This window comes from Hemiscyllium ocellatum, chromosome 8 (assembly GCF_020745735.1).
Source record: "Hemiscyllium ocellatum isolate sHemOce1 chromosome 8, sHemOce1.pat.X.cur, whole genome shotgun sequence".
Lineage (NCBI taxonomy): Eukaryota > Metazoa > Chordata > Chondrichthyes > Orectolobiformes > Hemiscylliidae > Hemiscyllium > Hemiscyllium ocellatum.
The window spans coordinates 30,835,975-30,854,572 of record NC_083408.1 but is presented as its reverse complement, the minus strand read 5'-3'; the positions used below and the strand labels follow the sequence as shown (position 1 = coordinate 30,854,572).

At 42.6% G+C, this 18,598-nt stretch overlaps 2 protein-coding genes across 8 annotated transcripts in view; both read right to left on the bottom strand.

The window, feature by feature from the left end:
* Positions 1–372: 372 nt before the first annotated feature.
* On the bottom strand, positions 373–1,385 carry LOC132818098 (transmembrane protein 229B-like). The gene is made up of 2 exons (XM_060828782.1): positions 1,334–1,385; positions 373–1,241 (listed from the first exon to the last, which is right to left on the bottom strand). The coding sequence occupies exon 2, from the start codon at positions 1,200–1,202 to the stop codon at positions 669–671; it is 534 nt and encodes a 177-aa protein (XP_060684765.1). The 5' UTR covers positions 1,203–1,241; positions 1,334–1,385; the 3' UTR covers positions 373–668.
* A 1,241-nt stretch (positions 1,386–2,626) lies between these two features.
* Positions 2,627–18,598, bottom strand: part of LOC132818097 (metastasis-associated protein MTA1-like) — a 151,660-nt gene continuing 135,688 nt past the window's right edge. For 4 of the 7 annotated variants that reach the window (XM_060828772.1, XM_060828774.1, XM_060828773.1 and 1 more), the window contains exon 20: positions 12,689–15,316. In XM_060828772.1, the coding sequence (XP_060684755.1) occupies positions 15,169–15,316 (148 nt within the window). In that variant the 3' untranslated portion in view covers positions 12,689–15,168. Of the gene's footprint in view, positions 2,971–12,688; positions 15,317–18,598 lie in introns of those variants that run through there. The other 3 variants (XM_060828778.1, XM_060828779.1, XM_060828780.1) reach the window with 2 other exon arrangements.

The window sequence follows — 18,598 nt, the reverse complement described above, 5'->3', positions numbered from 1 at the left end:
AAGAAGGCAGGGTGCACTCTGACTAACATTCGAGATAAGTTTCTTCGGTGGACTTGGAGAATAGGAGGTGATGGCTTAGTGGTATTATTGCTAGCCTATTAATCTACAGACCCTGGGGACCTGGGTTCAAATCCTGCCTTTGCAAATGGTGGAATTGAATTCAGTAAAATACCTGGAATTGGGAATCTAATACTGACTTATGGAAGTTCCCCTTTTCAAGAAGCTGGATTGGCTTGTGTGGGGGTAGCACAACACAGTGGGCATCGGGCACAAATAGAATCGACAACTCAAAGGAAAGAAAATGCAAAGCAGTCTAAGTATGTGTACATATATATATATATATGACTAAAGTCACTGTCTTGTTTTTTGGTAATTGAGCCGTTACCATGAGCGAGCGGGAAACAACGGTCCGAGCTCGTGCCGCTGGGTTCAAATGACCTGAGTGACAGCTGTCCCGGCCAATCAGCATCCAGCACTGGCCGCCTGACGTCAACACGGGGGCGGGGGAATTGCTCCAAGCGGCACCGTCCGCCCGTTAAGTCTGCCTTTCCTCCATCCTCTGTGGACGCGGAAATGTCGCTCCTTCAGCCATCCTCGCCGCGCCATCATTTCTGTCCTCATCTTCCCGCCCCTCCACAGATCGGTTCGGAGGAGAGGAGAGGGGAGGGTCAGTCGGTGTTGATGTGCCCGTTGGTCAGGGCGCTGGGGCACCAGGCTGTCGGCGCTGCTCCCGCCGCCGCCGCCGCTGCCGCCGCGTCCCGGGGGCGGTCGAACCTCAGGCGCAGCGTGTTCCTGATGACCAGCTTCTCCATGAGGAAGGAGCCGCAGAGCCACGGAATGGCGTACTCCAGGGTGATCAGCCCCATGAAGTCAAACTCGAACTGCGAGTAGTCCCACGGGCAGGCGTCGAACTGCCGCAGGATGTAGCCCGTGCAGAACTCCCAAATGTACGTCCAGACGGTGTAGATGAGGCACCGGGCAGCGGTGCAGCACTTGTCCCTGAGGTAGAGGTACATCCTCTCCACTATCAGCATGGATGTGCCGTAGATGAACAGGGCCCAGACGCTGGTGACCCCGGGAAATTTCCAGTTGAAGTGCACCACAAAATCCCAGGCTGCTGTGAACATCACCTCGCAGAAGTAGCCGTGAATGGCATAGAGATACCAGCGGGAAAGGGCACTCAGAGGCTCTGCTACAGCCATCCCCAGTCAGTGGAGGCAGACAGATAGAGAGAGAGAAAGCTGCAAAGATGTAACAGTTACATGAAACAGGCTGACGACGGTAAAGCATTAAGCACTCTTTGGAAATGCAGAATTTTAAAGCAGATACCGACCTGCAGAACTCTTGCCCCCTCATTAGTCAGTCCTCAGCAGTCTCAAACAAATGGTTCTGCATCGAGCTAGAGCGATAATGGGGAAGTAACAGAAGCATAATGCGGGAAGTACCACTGCTCAGATCTGAATGGGGAACAGCATCAGACATCAATGGAGCATCCCTGCAAGCCAGTGCTCTTAAAAGACAGCTGAGAACGGAGGGCTCAAATAAGTTCACAAAGCAACACAGATATTATGACAGGGCAGATATTGGCCAAGCATGTTGCAGTCTTCTAACATTGAGGCACTGGAGCTAAATTCAATCTACAGCATAAGGGCTGGATGGAAACCAGACAAATAAATAGACTTTAAAAATGTGCCCCATTGACTTGAAATTCCCCATCCTAGGGAAAAAAAAACTACCATTAACTCTATCTATACCCCTCGTTATTTTATAAAGTTCTATAAGGTTGCATCTCAACCTCCTACTCTCCATAGAAATATGTCCTAGCCTATCTTAAGACTCGAACCTTCCACACCCAGCAACACCCTGATAAATCTTTCTGAATCTTTTCAGCTGAATAATATCCTTCCTATAACTGGGCCACCAGAACTAATCACAGTACTCCAGAAGAGGCCTCACCAATGTTCGGTGCAATCTCAACGCGATTCCCAACTCCTACACTCAAAGGCCTGAGCAATGAAGACAAGTATGTTAAATGTCTTTTTAACCACGCAAACTTCAAAAAATTAACAACCTGAACCCCTGGGTCCCTCTGTTCTATAAAACTACCCAAGGCCCTTCCATTAATTGTGTAAGTTCTACACTTGCAATACCTCACATTTATCCAGATTGAAGTCCATCTGACATTTTTCAGCCCATTGACCCATTTGATCAAGATTCCTTTGTAATCTTAGAAAACCTTCTTCACTGTTTACTATGTCACCAATTCTTGTGTCATCCGCAAACTTACTAACCATGCCTTCTATATTTTCATACATCTGCAAAACTCTGCTTGCTTTGAATGTGTGCCCATCACTGTGAGCTTGGATCTGGAACTACCTCAATATCCACATCCTCGTTGTTTAACTGCCAGATATTGATACACTGAATTAGGCAGCAAACAATGAATCCAATTGCAATACTACACCAACAGCAATGAAATTGTGAGCAGATCACTGAATAATTGAATGATTATGGCACATAAGGCGACCGTTTGTTTAATATTCACAAGTTGAATTAGGCAGCAAAAGACTTTCAGAGATTTGCAAGGATTTTTATTAGAAACTTACAGTGTAACACAAATGCCAGTTTTCACTCTTCCCTTTCAAACTGTTTCCCTGTACAGAAGCAAACACCAACTCTGCAGAAGAACCCAACTCTTACTTTAAATAAACCAATCAGCCAAGTTACAAACAAAACATCCATCTTGGGCATTATAACAGAAAGAACAATCAGGGGTGGAAGGAACAAAATCAAAATATCATAGGAGGGAGAAATAATGCATCCCTGTCCCTGCATTTCTCATCTTACCCAAAAATCTTCAAGGGTACCAGTGGATACTGTGTGCTTCTTCAAGGACATGCAGATGTAACCACAGAAGTACGGCAGGCAGTTGAGAATCATGATCGCATCCACCATTCCAAGAACTTAGTGCTGTTCAGTCAACAAAACACCCGATCAATCAAATTACACTCACTGCTCACCAGGGGCAATTTGACAATAATAAAAATCAAAAAGGTGGAGGTAACAAGGAAGGCAAACTAAATCATATAGTCTTGAAGGGGAAGATAATGTACACATGCCCCTGACATGCCCACCTCAGTATTCAGCTTTTTTTAATTGTAAAAACCCACAACCAAATGATCAAATCACCCAATAATTAAATTACAAGAATCAAGCTTTTTAAAATTTTAAAACCCATTAGCAGATTACTCAAAGTATAAGCACTCCCGATCAGGGCAGTGTAACAATAATAGAACATAAGAAGTGGAGGAGAAAGAAGAAAATGGAGTCAGTGAAGAAATAATGCAGTGTAGTCCTTGTGGTGTCCACCTCTGAAAGCTTCGCAACGACTGCTGGATTCTGTGACTCCAAGGTCACCAAGCTCAAACATTAAAACAGAAGAGAGGAAGACAATGGTCTAGTGGTACTATTGCTGGACTGTTAATCCAGAGACCCAGAGTAATGTTCTGGGGACCTGGGTTTGAATCCTGCCATAGCAGATGGTAGAATTGGAATTTAATAAATATCTGGAATTAAGAGTCTAATGATGACCATGAATCCATTGCTGATTATTGGGGAAAAACCCATCTGGCTCACTAATGCCCTTTAAAGAAAGTAACTGCCATTCTTGCCTGCTCTGGCTTAAATGTGACTCCAGACCCACAGCAATGGGTAATAAATGCTTACCTAGCCAATGGTGCCCTCAACCCATAAATTAATTTTACAAGTTGGGAATGACAACCTTTTCTATGGCCTGTTGTCTATTGGTGGCTTCTTTGGCCAGACCCATGAGAAGGTCCTCCCAACTTCCTCACTCCCTTCCAACTGGGTGCATAAAGATAAGGAGCATGGGACTGAAGTGCAACCAAAAGAACAAGTTTTTCAAGTAACTAAAAAGGGGATGAGACTGCCCATAACTAATATATCTTTTGACCATGGACTCCACGCACTGCAAAATAAGTAGTTGGGTTAGCACTCTGTGAATCTCTTTAATTGAGGATTGCATGGGATTTCTGTGTGTAACACCCTCCACTCTGGGTTCCTGATGGAAAAACAGCCTTCCACTGGACAGTAGAATGAAACATCAAGGTGGAAAAAGGACAGCAGTGGATAGTGTGCAGTAACCCTTACAAGAAATCCCTCTGCCATGCAGAAGGGCAAATAGCCCAGTTCTTCTTAAAAATTTAATGAACCCACCAATTTTTAAAAATCCAGTCACCAAATGTCAAAATGGAGTCAGTGGGGAAATATACAATCCAGTCCCATTAGTATCCATATCTCTCTCTCTCTAAAAGCCAATGGACACCATGTACTCCTTCTCCAGGCACAAATGTAACACTAGAAAAACAGGCATTGAGTTTAGAGTGATCACCCTTTCCATAGCCCGATTGGAACCTTAGCCAAGCCGATGAGGAGATCCTCTGACTTGGCTACCTCCTCCACACAAAGGAAGAAACCAGTTTTTCCTATTACTATTTTGAAAGATCTACCACTAAATAATCCAATTAAGTCATTAAACAAATAGCAAATTACAAGCATTGCCCAACAAGGGGAGATCATGCACTCTAGCAGTCCAGCAATGGCAGTGTTCACCTCTAAAATCTTCGAGTGTTGGTGCTCCCTCTCCGAGGATATATGAGCATAAATGTAGCTGGAGAAGAGAAGCGTGGAATTGGAACCGCTTCCATGGCCTGTTGCCTGTATCTGATGATGGCTACCTCAGGAGCAGGTCCACAAGGACTCCTTTGCTTTGTAGACCCACTACCAAATCCCAGTTCAAATAACAAGTCACAAGCACCAGCCAGCAAGGCCAGTGCAACAAAAATAACAAGGTTAGAAATAAAGGGAGAACCTAGTTCTTTATTTTGACCCCCTTGAAGGTCTATAGAATCCAAAAGGGATTTGTCTTTAAAAAAAATTAATGGTTAAGATTAACCCCAGATATCATGCTTTGCACTTGGACCTAAGAGTGTTAAGCTATAATAGGCAGGTTTTCTGATCTTTTCCAGCAGTTACAGGGCAATGACCTGCTGGAAAAGTGCAGCACAACACTTACGATGGTAGCAAATCATCTCTGCCAATCTCCTTGTCACAGCCTTGGAGAGCTACCAGAGGTTGCATGTTCAGACATGTAACACAACCCTTGAAAATACAAATCTTGCTCCACACGTAGCCATCAATTAAAAACATATGGCAAAATGAATGATGCCATATTTTTGTCTCCAAACAGGATATGTCCCATAGTACGTTTCATCCTTTAATTGCCAAACAAAAAGCATGCTGACACAATATACCCTTTGGCTATGCGTGACCATAATGCATAGTTAAGCATACATCCTGTGAACTTTATACTCTGTAGCAAAAATCAGAACTTAAAAGGAAATTCGTCTGATTAAATTGAAACATTGTTTCTAATGCTGATAATTCACTCCAACTCCTGTGATACTCGTGCTCAAGGAAGACCTCAAGTGTATCAGTTGATATTGTGTGTCCCCTCTCCAGAGATAATGATGGAAGAGGGGCAAGCAGTTGGGCCAAATGAAACCCTCAACTCCAGCTTGCTATTTGTACTTGTTCGGGACCACCTTGATGAGACTCAGGAGCAGATTAACAAGGAGGTGCTCTACCCTCTGGTCCCAAATGACCAAACACCAAGAGGGGCTTGGAATGTCTGCTCAAGATGACACAGTGGTTAGCACTTTGGCCTCACAGCGCCAGGGACCCAGATTTGATTCCAGCCTTCAGTGACTGTCTCTGTGGCATCTGTATCCCTGTATCTGCATAGGTGTCTCTAGCTGCTCTGGTTCCCTCCCACAATCCAAAGATGTGCAGGTTAGGTTGATTGGCTATGCTGAATTGTCCTGTTGTGTCTAGAGATGTGCAGGCTAGGTGGGTATATGCAGGGTTACAGGGATAGGATAAGGGATTGGGTCTGGTTGAGATGCTCTTCAGAGCGTCAGTGTGGACTCAGTGGACCAAATGGCCTCTTTCTGCATTGTCGGGATTCTATGATTCTCTACGGAATATTTCCTCAGAAACATTCACTCACAAGCTACTTAGAGCACCAATGATTTAGTACTTTATATTGTTTTCAAACTCTTTATGATTTTTGGAAGTCAGTTACTGTACTAAACAAAAACTGAAAGAACTGCAGAAGCTGGAAATCAAACAAAAACAAGTTGCTGGAAAAGCACAGCAGGTCTGGTAGCATCTGTGGGGAGAAATCAGAGCTAACCTTTCAGGTCCAGTGATCCTGGAATTCTGAGGAAATTAACAAATTTCCATAAATCTGTTTTTGTTTCGGATACTGTGCTGTTATTTTTGCTGTATTCGTTTGTTTCACCCATCATTTTTGAATACAAGTAACTCACCTTTAACTCAAATTCAATAGTTTAATAGTGTGTTAGCACCTTTTTTGGAATAACAGTAGGTTGAAATTGGAATGTTCACAACACACTGGAAACTCAATCTTACCATTGTAAACACCAGTTAGAAATATTGAAAAAGAAAGATGAATTGCCACAGGCTGTTTAATCAACAATTCATTGCCTTCAACTTGCCAGATGTCAGATGTTCTCTCCTGAATTATTGATACTTCAAGTGCTGGCTATTCTGCATATATGAACTCAGTGATGTCAGATACTTGGAGCTACACAGTCAAGCTCGATCATTTCTGATATGTCTTCAAGCTGTGTATTTTCTCGCAAAGGTCACTAGATAATGTAAAGTGGACAGGATTTCTAGTTGGTCTACCCCTCTCTAACAAAGGATGTTGAATCAATCAAAATTCAACAATCATCTCACAATGAGCAGTAATTTTATCCAGGGCTTTTGGATACAATACAGAGCAAGCTGAATCCTATCCATTTAATTATAGATTTAATTTGATAAATGGTGATATCTGCAATTTCCTGCTTTATTGTCCCTGGAGGCTATCGACAGGTTGGATTTCAACTGGAATGTTGATAAAATGGATGGTATTCTATAGAAACATTACCTGTTTCTAGAATCAAAATAGTGAAATGTAGAATCAAGTTTCTCAGAGTACTTCTGTAATTTTATCTATGATTTGCAGTGCTAGATATTATTCCTATTCGTCACTTGAAAGTTAAGTTTCGCCAGTGTATAGTTCCACCAGTACACATAAACAATTCTTCATTTAGATATGTTTAGATAATAGGCATGAACAGACAATATGATTATAAACTGTTGTATCGCAGTTTATTTTAGGGTCACTTTTAGTGTTTAGATTAGATTACTTACAGTTGCTCTTCGGCCCAACAAGTCCACACCGACCCACCGAAGCGCAACCTACCCGCACCCCTACATTTACCCCTTCACCCAACACTACTGGCAATTTAGCATGGCCAATTCACCTGGCCTGCACATTTTGGACAGTGGGAGGAAACCGGAGCACTCGGAGGAAACCCACGCAAACTCCACACAGTCAGTTGTCTGAGGCAGGAATTGAACCCGGGTCTCTGGCGCTGTGAGGTAGCAGTGTGCCACCGTGCCACCCACTATGATGATATAGTTATCATAATAATAAAAGTAATAAAATTTATTATTACATAATTATTTGTTTTTTCAACATTCATAACCTCATTCAAATTCCATAGCCAGATATGGTCCTCCAATGCTGCTGCGAGATATGAAATTCTCCTTCTAAATTTTATTTTGCCTCTCTCACCCTTCAAGTCAATCCTTAGAACCTCAGTCTCCATCCAAGAATTTGATCATCTGCACTAATATCATATGTAGACAAGCAGGAGGCTGGAAGAACACAGCAAGCCAGGCAGCATCAGGAGGTGGAGAAGTCGATAACCCGAGTGAAATCCCTCTTCAAGACTCAGGGTGGGTGCAAGTCCAAAACTATTTCTAACCTGGAATAAATGCGAGAAGAAGGGTTACACCCGAAACATCGACCCCCCCCCAACACCGCCTGGCCTGTTGTGCTCCTCCAGCCTCCTGCTTGTCTATCTTGGATTCCAGCATCTGCAGATTTTTTTTGGCCTTGAATATCTCATGTGGCTTGGCATCAATTTTTGTTTGATATAATTCATACATGGGATGATTTTGATAATTCTAGATTTGATTGTGTTAGTCTGTTCACAGATCCTTGTATTTATATTTGATTGTTTAAGCCTGAATAACTCTACTGTGAGAAGATTCTGGAAGATCTAGGCTCTTTACCAAGATTATAACATAGAACATTATAGCTCAGTACAGGCCCTTCAACCCTCGATGTTGTGCCAATCTGTGGAACTAATCTGAACCCATTTAGAACTCATCAAATCTACACTTTTCCATTTTCATCCGTATGTTTATCCAATGACCATTTAAATGCCCTTAAAGTTGATGAGTTTACTACAGTTGCAGGCAGGCCGTTCCACACCCCTACTACTGAGTGAAAAAAAAACACTTCTGACATCTGTCCTATATCAATCACCCCTCAATTTAAAGTAATGACCCCTCATACTAGCCAATACCATCCGAAGAAAAAGGCTCTTAATGTCCACCCTATCTAACCCTCTGATTATCTTATATGTCTCAACTGAATCACTCTCAACCTCCTTCTCTCTAACGAAAACATCCTCAAGTCCCTCAGCCTTTCATCGTAAGACCTTCCCACATTACTAGGTAACATCCTAGTAAATCACCTCCAAATCCTTTCCAAAGCTTCCACATCCTTCCTTTAGTGTGGTGACCAGAACTGTATGCAATACTCCAAGTGCAGCCACACCAGAGTTCTGTACAGCTGCAACCTGACTATGTGGCTCCAAAACTCAATCCCTCTACCAATAAAAGCTAACACACCATATGCTTTCTCAACAACCCTATCAACCTGGGTGGCAACTTTTAGGGATCTATGTACATGAACACCGAGATCTCTCTGCTCATCTACATTGCCAAGAATTTTACCACTAGCCCAGTACTCTGCATTCCTGTTGCTCCTTTCAAAGTAAACGTAACCAAATTGTGGTCACCATCACCAAAGTGCTCACCTACCTCCAAATCTAACACTTGGCCGGGTTCATTACCCAGTACCAAATCTAATGTGACCTCACCTCTTGTTGACCTGTCTACATACTGTGTCAGGAAACCCTCCTGCACACATTGGACAAAAACTGACCCATCTAAAGTACTTGAACAATAGTATTTCCAGTCAATATTTGGAAAGTTAAAGTCCCCCATACCCTATTACTCTTGCTCTTATCCAGAATCTTTGCAATCTCTGGAACTATTTGGAGGCCTGTAGAAAAACCCCCAACAGGGTGACCTCTCCTTTCCTGTTTCTAACCTCTGCCCATACTACCTCAGTAGACAAATCCTCAAACGTCCTTTCTGCCACCGTAACACTGTCCTTGACTAACAATGCCACATCTCCTCCTCTTTTCTGTTCTTACTGAAACATCTAAATCCCAAAACCTGCCAACAACCATTCCTGTCCCTGTTTTATCCATGTCTCTGAAATGGCCACAACATCGAAGTCCCAGGTACCAACCCATGCTGCAAATTCACTCACCTTATTCTGGATGCTCCTGGCATTGAAGTAGACACACTTCAAACCACCTTCCTGCTTGCCGGTGCACTCTTGCAAATTTGAAACCATATTTCTGACCTCAGTATGCTCAGCCTCCTGGACACCGGAACTACAATTTAGGTTCCCATCCTGCCGCCTGAGGAGCATTGGCAAATGTCCCCCCCCCAGGATATTGGTTCAGGTGCAGCCACACCAGAGTTCTGTACAGCTGCAACCTGACTTGGTGGCTCTGGTTCAGGTGTAGACCATTCTGTTTGTAGAAGTCTCACCTACCTCAGACTGAGCCCCAATTATCCAGGTATCCGAAAACCTCCCTCCTGCACCATCCCTGTAGCCATGTGTAAACTCCTCTCTCTCCCTATTCCTCGCCTCAGTAGCACATGGCACAGGCAACAAACCAGAGATAACAACTCTGTTTGTTCTAGCTCCAAGCTTCCACCCTTGCTCCTTGAATTTCTGCCTTAAATACACATCCTTTTTCTGTGCCAGACTGTGTGCCAGAGAGCTGTACTCCATGACATACTCCTGATAAGTCCCTCCCAAAAATATCCAAAATGGTATACTTGTTGTTGAGAGGAACAACCACAGGGGATCCCTGCAATGCCTACCGGTTCCCTTTCCATCCCGACTGTAACTACATCCCTGACTGTAACTACATCCCAGACCCTGACTACATCCCAGGTCTTTGTATTGTCAGATTCCATCATAAAATGTGAAAATAACCTCAGCAATCTCAAGTCACACCTCGAACCTGGCATTTCCCATTTTAGCAGAGGCAGGATTGAGCCAGGTTGTGGTTCACAGTGACAGACAGCCACTTAAATGATCAAGTCAGAACTTCCCTGCTTTTTAGAACCTGACCTATAGAGATTAAAAAGGTAAAAGATAGTCTGATTTTTTTTAAGTAGCCTAGTAGAGCTGAAATACCAATGGATGTGTTCCCAGGATATGTGGACATTGTAGGTCAGTTTCCTTTGGAGGAGGGAGTTCTGGCACCCTTTGGGAGGGGTCGTCAGATATGCTTTGTGGGAGTTAAATCAATTTGGGATTGTTAACTGTAAAGGAGATTATGTGTAAAAAGTATGTAAACCTGTTGGAACTATCATAATCTGTGAAAGAACAATCCAGAAGTGTCAAGGCCTGTCAATAACTGTCAAATCTATCCAGAACTATCAAGGTCTGTCTAAAAGGGTCAGGCATGTCAAGAACGGTCAGTCAAACTTGTCAAGTACTGTCAGAACCTGTCAACCCAATCAAGAACTAGCAAGATCTGTAAAAAAGTGTCAACCCCTCAAAGAACCGTCAAAGCAGTTTCAAAGCTCCCTATTGTGCTTTTTTTAAATAAATGGAACTTTTTTTTAATTAATAGTATAGCCTGCCATATTTAACTTTAATGAGGTAACTTTTTATTTCTCCCCTGTGCATGAGAACTTATGGATACTAGATGAGTTAATATGGTAGGTGAAGGGGAAGGAAGGTCAGTTGAAGTAGGCATTAAGTTGATGTGAGCTGAAAATGTGTTGCTGGGAAAGCACAGCAAGTCAGGCAGCATCCAAGGAGGAGAATTGACGTTTCAGGCATGAGCCTTTCTTCAGGAATCAGGGCTCATGCCCGAAACGTCGATTTCCTGCTCCTTGGATGCTGCCTGACCTGCTGCGCTTTTCCAGCAACACATTTTCAGCTCTGATCTCCAGCATCTGCAGTCCTCACTTTCTCCATTAAGTTGATGTGAGACCATGGAGATTGGTAACAGGGTATGGGAATATGATTAACAGTGAAGATTGGTAGAAGACCATCAATTGGCAAAAGGGGTATGAGTGCTGGAGGACAGGTTATGTTTTATTCTTTTGTTTTAATTTTTGGATTCAGTGCTGGAGCTCAGAGGCAGGCCTTCCAAACAGCCTAGTCTCGCAAACTGGCAGCCTCCTCAACTCTCCCCAAGCTTCCTGGCTCCCTTGGGATCTATCTGTATATCAAATGCTCTGTAATGTTCAAGATGTTCCATGAAGTCATGTAAATGAACATTTTCAATTTAAAATTAGCATTATTTCTGCATTGCTTTGAGCTAAATCAGATTAGTAAAATATATAATAACTCAATGCAAACACATATTGCTCAATAACGATCAGGAGTGGGCAGCTTTGCAGAGAAGGTCAGGAAAAATCTGTAGGTTTTTTAAATCCAAATTCATTCTGGTCAGCACTGTAATACAGGACACTATGCTCTATGGGCTGTTTCCTTAATGCATGTCAAATCAAACTTTAACTGCTGTTGGAGACTGATCAACTCAATGAAAGGCTTTGATCTTCCTGTAACTTGTTGGCCTTGCAGAGCAAAGTGACTAAGTGTTATAGACTGACACATTCCCAACTCCAGGACTACATGCTGTAGAACACACTAAAGGTTAGGACGACTACTACAATGATTGACTGCTTAAGGCCTTTTTTGCTGTAGTAGACGAGAGGCTGGAACTTCTATAAAGTCCTTTGGGCTGTATTTGACATGAAATATATGTTGTAGGTATGACCAGTAAATAAGTTGCTTACCACACTTAAGATAGTCATATAAGGAAATGAAAGGAGATGAACTGTATTGTACATTATTAGTCAAATTTGAACTATTATGCAGTGTACTTTTACAAATTTCACAAGTGTATTTTTGAAAAAGAAGATGAGAAATGGAAACACTTGATTTACTTTTCTCTTGCCAGCATAGGGCACTGACTGAGGTTAATTGTGTAACCACAAGCATTCCCTTGGCTAGAACTAACTATCTAAATACAGATTGAGGATTGACTGTTGAATATTCCAAGTCCATGTGGCTCACTATTACGATGACAATTTCATTTCTTCCACTATAATGGAAAACTGTGGCCTTTCAAATCCAGCAAAGAAGTAACCAGTGAGAAAGCTTGGTCTTTGAAAGGTAAGGGTTTCAGATGAGGAGGGTGTCAAGGTTTGGGAATTTAAATTATTTTAACTAATATCACCATCTCTGATAAAATGAGTTACATTTTATCACACTATTAGTTTTGGTGAAAAGTGCCATACAGTAACTGAGGCAACTCATACTTAACTTAAACTTAATCTTTATTCACAAACAGGAAGTTATGCAGTTACTTTGTTGCGTTCAAACAAAAACCTTCTTTAAAAAAAACATTAAAAAAAACTCCATCCTCAAAGTATAAAGACACTTGGTTGGTTGGGAGTTATTATGTTGTGCTAATGAGCTCTGTCAAATTTTCAGGATCTTTTTACAAGCAACCATGTCGTTAGAGATAGAGAGCAGAGAATCTTGTTGATGAAGTGGGTATCCTGCCATGGCTGGATAGCTGGTGTGAGAGCACTGCTTCTTTTTAAAGTGGCCCTCTCAACCACAAGTCAGTCAGCCAGTGGGGAGTCCAGTGGTGGTTTTTTCTCTGGGAACCAAGTCCCCAGGGATGGAAGTTTCACTTACTGAAAGCTGTAGGCCAGCTGCACTATTGGGGAGGCTGTGACTGCTGCAGGAAAGGCAGGTTCCAGAGCCCCAGGATCGCAAGCAGTCAAGGACAAAGAGGGGTTGGGGAAAGAGGATTTTGGAAAAGGGCAGAGAGAGTTCAACAGCAGACAGGGGAGGGATGTCACTGGGACCCATCTTCATAATGTCCAATTCCTTGATCAGGCACTGAGTGCATTTGATTAAGGAGAGACCCCGTCTCCCACCAGGGGACAAGTTGGCCGCAAAGTTGTAGCTGGTTGTACGTACTACCTGGTAGGAGGCCCAGCCGCAGTTGGGTTAATCCCAGTGATTGCAGATGAGGGCCTTCAGTAATCATTAACTGGTCACTTAGGATCTGCTCAATTAGCAGCAGGACACAAGATTGACCCAGGGTCTTCTTACCCAGGAGTTAATTCTGATGGAATCAAGAAGGTGGAGCACTCAGGTACACTCCTGTCCTGCCTAATTACATGCCCTCCCCACGCTTAAGTTCATAATCACCCTCTGATCCAGGAAAAGATTAGGGATGAGGTTTAGGATTTAAAAGAACAAACGAGGTCATAAACTCACTGAGAAGGGAAGAGAGAAATTAAATTTAGCCAACGAGGAAGGTAGGTTAGTATATGCAGAACTTATTGAACAGAGTGAGAAAGCAACGCACAATAGACTTATCCTATGTCCCTTCTCCCAGTTTGACTCACACTGAAGTTCCACTGGACCTGATCTTGGAACAGTCATCGAGAACATCTAAGAAATGCTGGCAGGTGAACAGAGAAGAAACAGATAGATAGAAGAGAACTAAATTTGGCCATGTGAAAGAGAACAGAAATGACAATTTCTTTTTGTTAAAACTCCATCTGCCTCTATTTCTCTGTACTATCATTAACTCAACAAATATCTTGGGGGAAAAGGATTTTTTTTAGCAGAGGGTTAAATTCCTAGGTGTGCTTTAATCTCAGAGGACTGCTACTGACTAAGTCCCAGACTGTGATGTGGAAAATTACCAACCTGTCTTCCTATTATTGACCACTATCCTATGAAAAAGTGAAAGTACTGTCAGTCAAGATGGGATCAGGTTCAGCCATTATTCATCCCATGGTCAGACAGTCAGCTACCATTCATTAACCAAACACACATGCGATTTGTGTGAGATACTCAAGAGGTACTGGCTTCTGCAGAACTGTATACCTTGAAGAGATTAGCACTTTCTGAAGAAGGGGACAGGGTAGGAGTTCTAAATACCAACTCCCCACCACTAATGTTGTAAACAGCCAAGTTAGTCACTGTGTGGAACAGGAAACAGCACTATTGTTTCAGGTAGGATCCTTCATTGCACCTCGATTGTGATGTGGTGGAGGGGTATGGGCACGGAGTAGGTGACTTTGGTTAGTGCATCCTATAACTGAGGCATCATCAGTGGGGAGGAAAGGAGGAAATAAATCCTTGGCTTCCCCTTTTGAATGAAGCAGAAAGCTTTGACCAGCTAACATTTTCAAGAATCTAAAACTTCATAATGAAGATTAATTCACACAGTGTGGTGGATTCAAAGGGCTCACCACAGAACCGTCAGATCTCCAACTGGACCCAAATTCTGATCTTCACCAAACCAAATCTGAAAATGTTCTTTTCTCTCTTGTACCTTAATAATTTAAATTGACTTTAGAGCTGGTGAAAAGGTACTGGGAATTTGTTCCAGACTGGCCAACATTCATCTCTCAACAAACATCATAAAACTGATTATCTGGCTATTCATTTCAGTTTGTTTTGTGGGATCTGACCTCAATTTGATTGCCACACTTCCATACACACAGCAGTGACTACACTTCAAGAATTACATCATTGGCTGTAAAACACTTTCTGATGTCCGGAGGTTGTGAATTTTACATCAATGTAAATGTTTCCTTCGGTAGGTCCAATGACAGAAAACAAATGATGGGAAGGGCAGATAACCAACCTGATGTCTCAGTTTCAGATGAGAGCACTGTTACAAAGATAAAGATTGTTTTAAATATTTTTTAAAAAGAAAACAAATACAGTTCCTTTCCTCTGGGCGAAACCAACATTGTCAGGGTGAAATACAGGCAGATGAACAATGTTGACTTTCTCCATTAATCTTCAATCACAATGGGCTCATCACTGAGGGGAGGCCTTGGTCCTTTTGCTGGGTCTGGTTGGCACTGTTCAATGGCAATTTGAGCCTGGGGCCTCCTCCCGCTACGTCTCCTCTCAAAGGAAGTAAGCAACTTGCGGATCTTCCTGTAAAACAATATACAGTACAGGTGCTCATCAATATGCCTATTGAGACCAAGTCATGCTGAAAGTTAAATTGTCTGTGTTAGTGTCAGGATGTCAGTTAGTTAATTCTTACCACACTTGAACTGTGAGGCAAGTTCAAGGAAAGAAAAACTTGCATTTATATAGCACCAGGGGTCAAAATAATTCCACCCCCCACACCGAGTGCTACTTTATGGTTCTCACTAACTCAGTGTATCAGTGTTGGTGTCATTACCTTCTGTATTTGTGCTCCCACACAGTATCCTCAATAATTATCAACTCTCCATTATACTTTGATACTTTCTTAGTTTTATAGCTTTGTATGCCAGACATCACAGGTCACTTATAAACCTATCAGTAACAAACTTGGGAGAGAAGCAGCCTCTGATTGGCTTGTTACTTCACCACTCAGAAAACTGGGGGTGGGGGTGCAGGTATTGGCTGGGATGCAGGCTAATTGCCACGGCCACAAGGTGCATTTTGATGAATCCAAAAGTGCCATCTGCTGAATCCAGTGTCAGAGTCTTTGTGGGAAGACAGCAGTTAGAGGAGGACCTGATTTCAGAAGGGTTTAGGGAGGAATGTAGGCTTCTGAGGAGTACGTGGAAAGGAAGTTATACAAGATACAAGGAGGGAGAATGAGGCTACAAATTGGATGAAGTTGCGGGGGAGTTGTCGGCTGCCACAGAAGAGAAAAGAGTTTAAATCCAGTCAACAAAGAAATACTCAGCTCACTGGGATCCAAGAAAACATCACATCACTTGAAGTAATGAATTATTTGCAAATTGAATGTGGAATGTCTAGAGATGCATAAGTAGGAACTACATCACTTGGGAAAAACAAAGATTCTGCTGTAATGAAGACTGTCAATTAGGGGTCAAAATAATTTTTCAGTTTTGAGAGCTGTTCTTGAGATTTTCTTGAGGGTTATTTTTTGATTCTTTGTAACTCATTTAGAAGGTGATGCTGTCATATAGTAACAAGACCTTCTGTATTTGTGCTGACAAGGGATATTTGGACTCTCTCACAAATAGGACTCGAATAATTTATTTGATTTATTACTGTCACCTGTACCATTGTTGTTTTACGTGTTTTACAGGCAGATCATACTGTACAAGTAACAGAACAGAGTGCAGGGCACAATGTTACAGCTGCTGAGAAGGTGCAGAGAGAGGTCAACATTAAAGAGGTCCATTCAAAAGTCTGATAACAGCAGAAACAAGCTCTTCTTGAATCTGTTCATAAATATGAACATAAATTGTTTTCTGCCTGATGGAAGAGGGTGGAAAGGCTCTTGATTGTGTTGATTGCTTTCCCGACGCAGCAGGATATACGGATAAAGTCAATGGATGGGAGGCTGGTTTGCATGATGGACTGGGCTGTGTTCACAACTCTTCACAGTTTCTTTCAGTCTTGGGAAGAGCAATTGCCATACCACACTGTGATGCTTTCTAAGGTGCATCTATAAACACTTGTCAGATTCTTTATGGAAATGTCAAATTTCCAAAGCCTCCGAAGAATCAGAAGTGTTGCTGTGCTTCCTTGATTGTAGTGTCATGTGAGTGGACCAGGGCAGATCGTTGGCAATTGTCAGTCCCAGAAACATGACGCTTTCAACCATGACCACCTCAGCACCACTGATGCAGATAGGGGCGTGCCCCCCACTCCACTCCCTGAAGTCAATGAGCAGCTCCTTCATTTTGCTGACATTAATGGAGAGATTGTTGTCTTTACACCATGCTGTTAAGCACCATCTCCTTCCTTTATGCTTTCTCATCGTTGTTTGAGATTCAACCTACAATAGTGGTGTAGCCAACAAACATATAAATGGAATTGTTGTGGAATTTGCCCACGGTCATGAGTGGATAAGGAATACAGTAGGGTGCTGAGTACGCAGCCTTTTGGGGCATCACTGTTGGCAATTATCATGGAGGTGGTATTGTTGCCTCTCCTTACTGACTGTGGTCTGTTGGTCAGGAAGTCAAAAATCCAGATAGCAAAGGTAATTCAACAGTATCCTCAATAATTACTTATCCTCTATCAAACATAAAGCCATAACATAGAAGGTAAACGTTAATTTCCAGGCATTACATTATGATGGCAGATTAGCAACACAATATGTGGGTTCCTCCGCCCAAGAGGCCAGAGCTTATCAATTTCACTTCTTCCTCTCTTTTTAAAAAATGTTTCCATTCATTAAAGTACCTTATCTTCTTAAAACAACTTTGTCGGAAGGAGTCTTGGCCCAGACCCTGGCCCAGCCATGAGGTGGCTTCCAGCGGTCCAGAATGGGAGTATAGGCTTGGTATCAAGTGTGTGGCGCTGCAAAAGCACAGCAGGTCAGGCAACATCTGAGAAGCAGGAGAATCAATGTTTTGGGCAAAAGCCAGCTGGTAGGATGGTCTCCCAGTGTGGCGATCTTGTCCAGGAGGGGCAGTCTCGACCTGGCTTGGAGGGATTCTTTGGCAGAGACAGGTATTCCATTAGCCCAGCATGAAGGTCTAGTCACAATGAGGAGGTCTCATCTTTGCATGGAGGTCTCATCCTTAATTTGGAGGCAGCTTTGGGATCTTCCAGTGGACCAGTGTGGAGGTCCAGTCCCAGTGTGGTGGGGTGGAGCGGTCCCAGCCCAGTTTTCCAGCGTACCCTGAACCCAGGAGCCGTTAATTGAACTGCGAGAAACCTTTACTCTTTCTCTTTCTTCTGTCATTAATTTACGTGTTGTGGTATGGCGACTTATAAAACTTTTCATTGTATTTTTTGTAAAAATACACATGACAATAAATAGCTATTTAAATTAATATGAGACAACAGGCTTTATTTTAAAGTATTTTTCAAAATAACTAATAAGTTTCTGCACATTAAAATTCATCACCTAAACACATCTCCCAAAGACTGGTAAGAAAATAGCTCAAGTGCTCCCACGAAATATGCAAAAAAGCAAGAACATTTTAACCAGACAGTTGCAACTGTATTTACTGCATTTCAGATCTCAATCTCAGATTTAAATTCTGGCCTCAGTCTTTTGCCAATACTGACTCTCTATGTCCTTTCAACATCCTCAGTTCCAGGTAGCCTGCATACCTAGACGTCACTCCATGCTGCCATCTCTTGTGCTTGCTTTACCTTCCCCAGATCCTGCTCACTGTGATAGCTACTCCTCTGGGAACCATTCAACATCAGCATGACTCTCATATTGGCTTGCTGCTCTTCTGATGACGAGCTGCTTCTCTCCTGGGTTTGCTGCTGACTTCAAGGCAGAAC

Coding starts and splice junctions, on each gene's coding strand:
- LOC132818098 (XM_060828782.1), bottom strand. CDS start 1,202: ATGGCTGTAGCAGAGCCTCTGAGTGCCCTTTCCCGCTGGTATCTCTAT.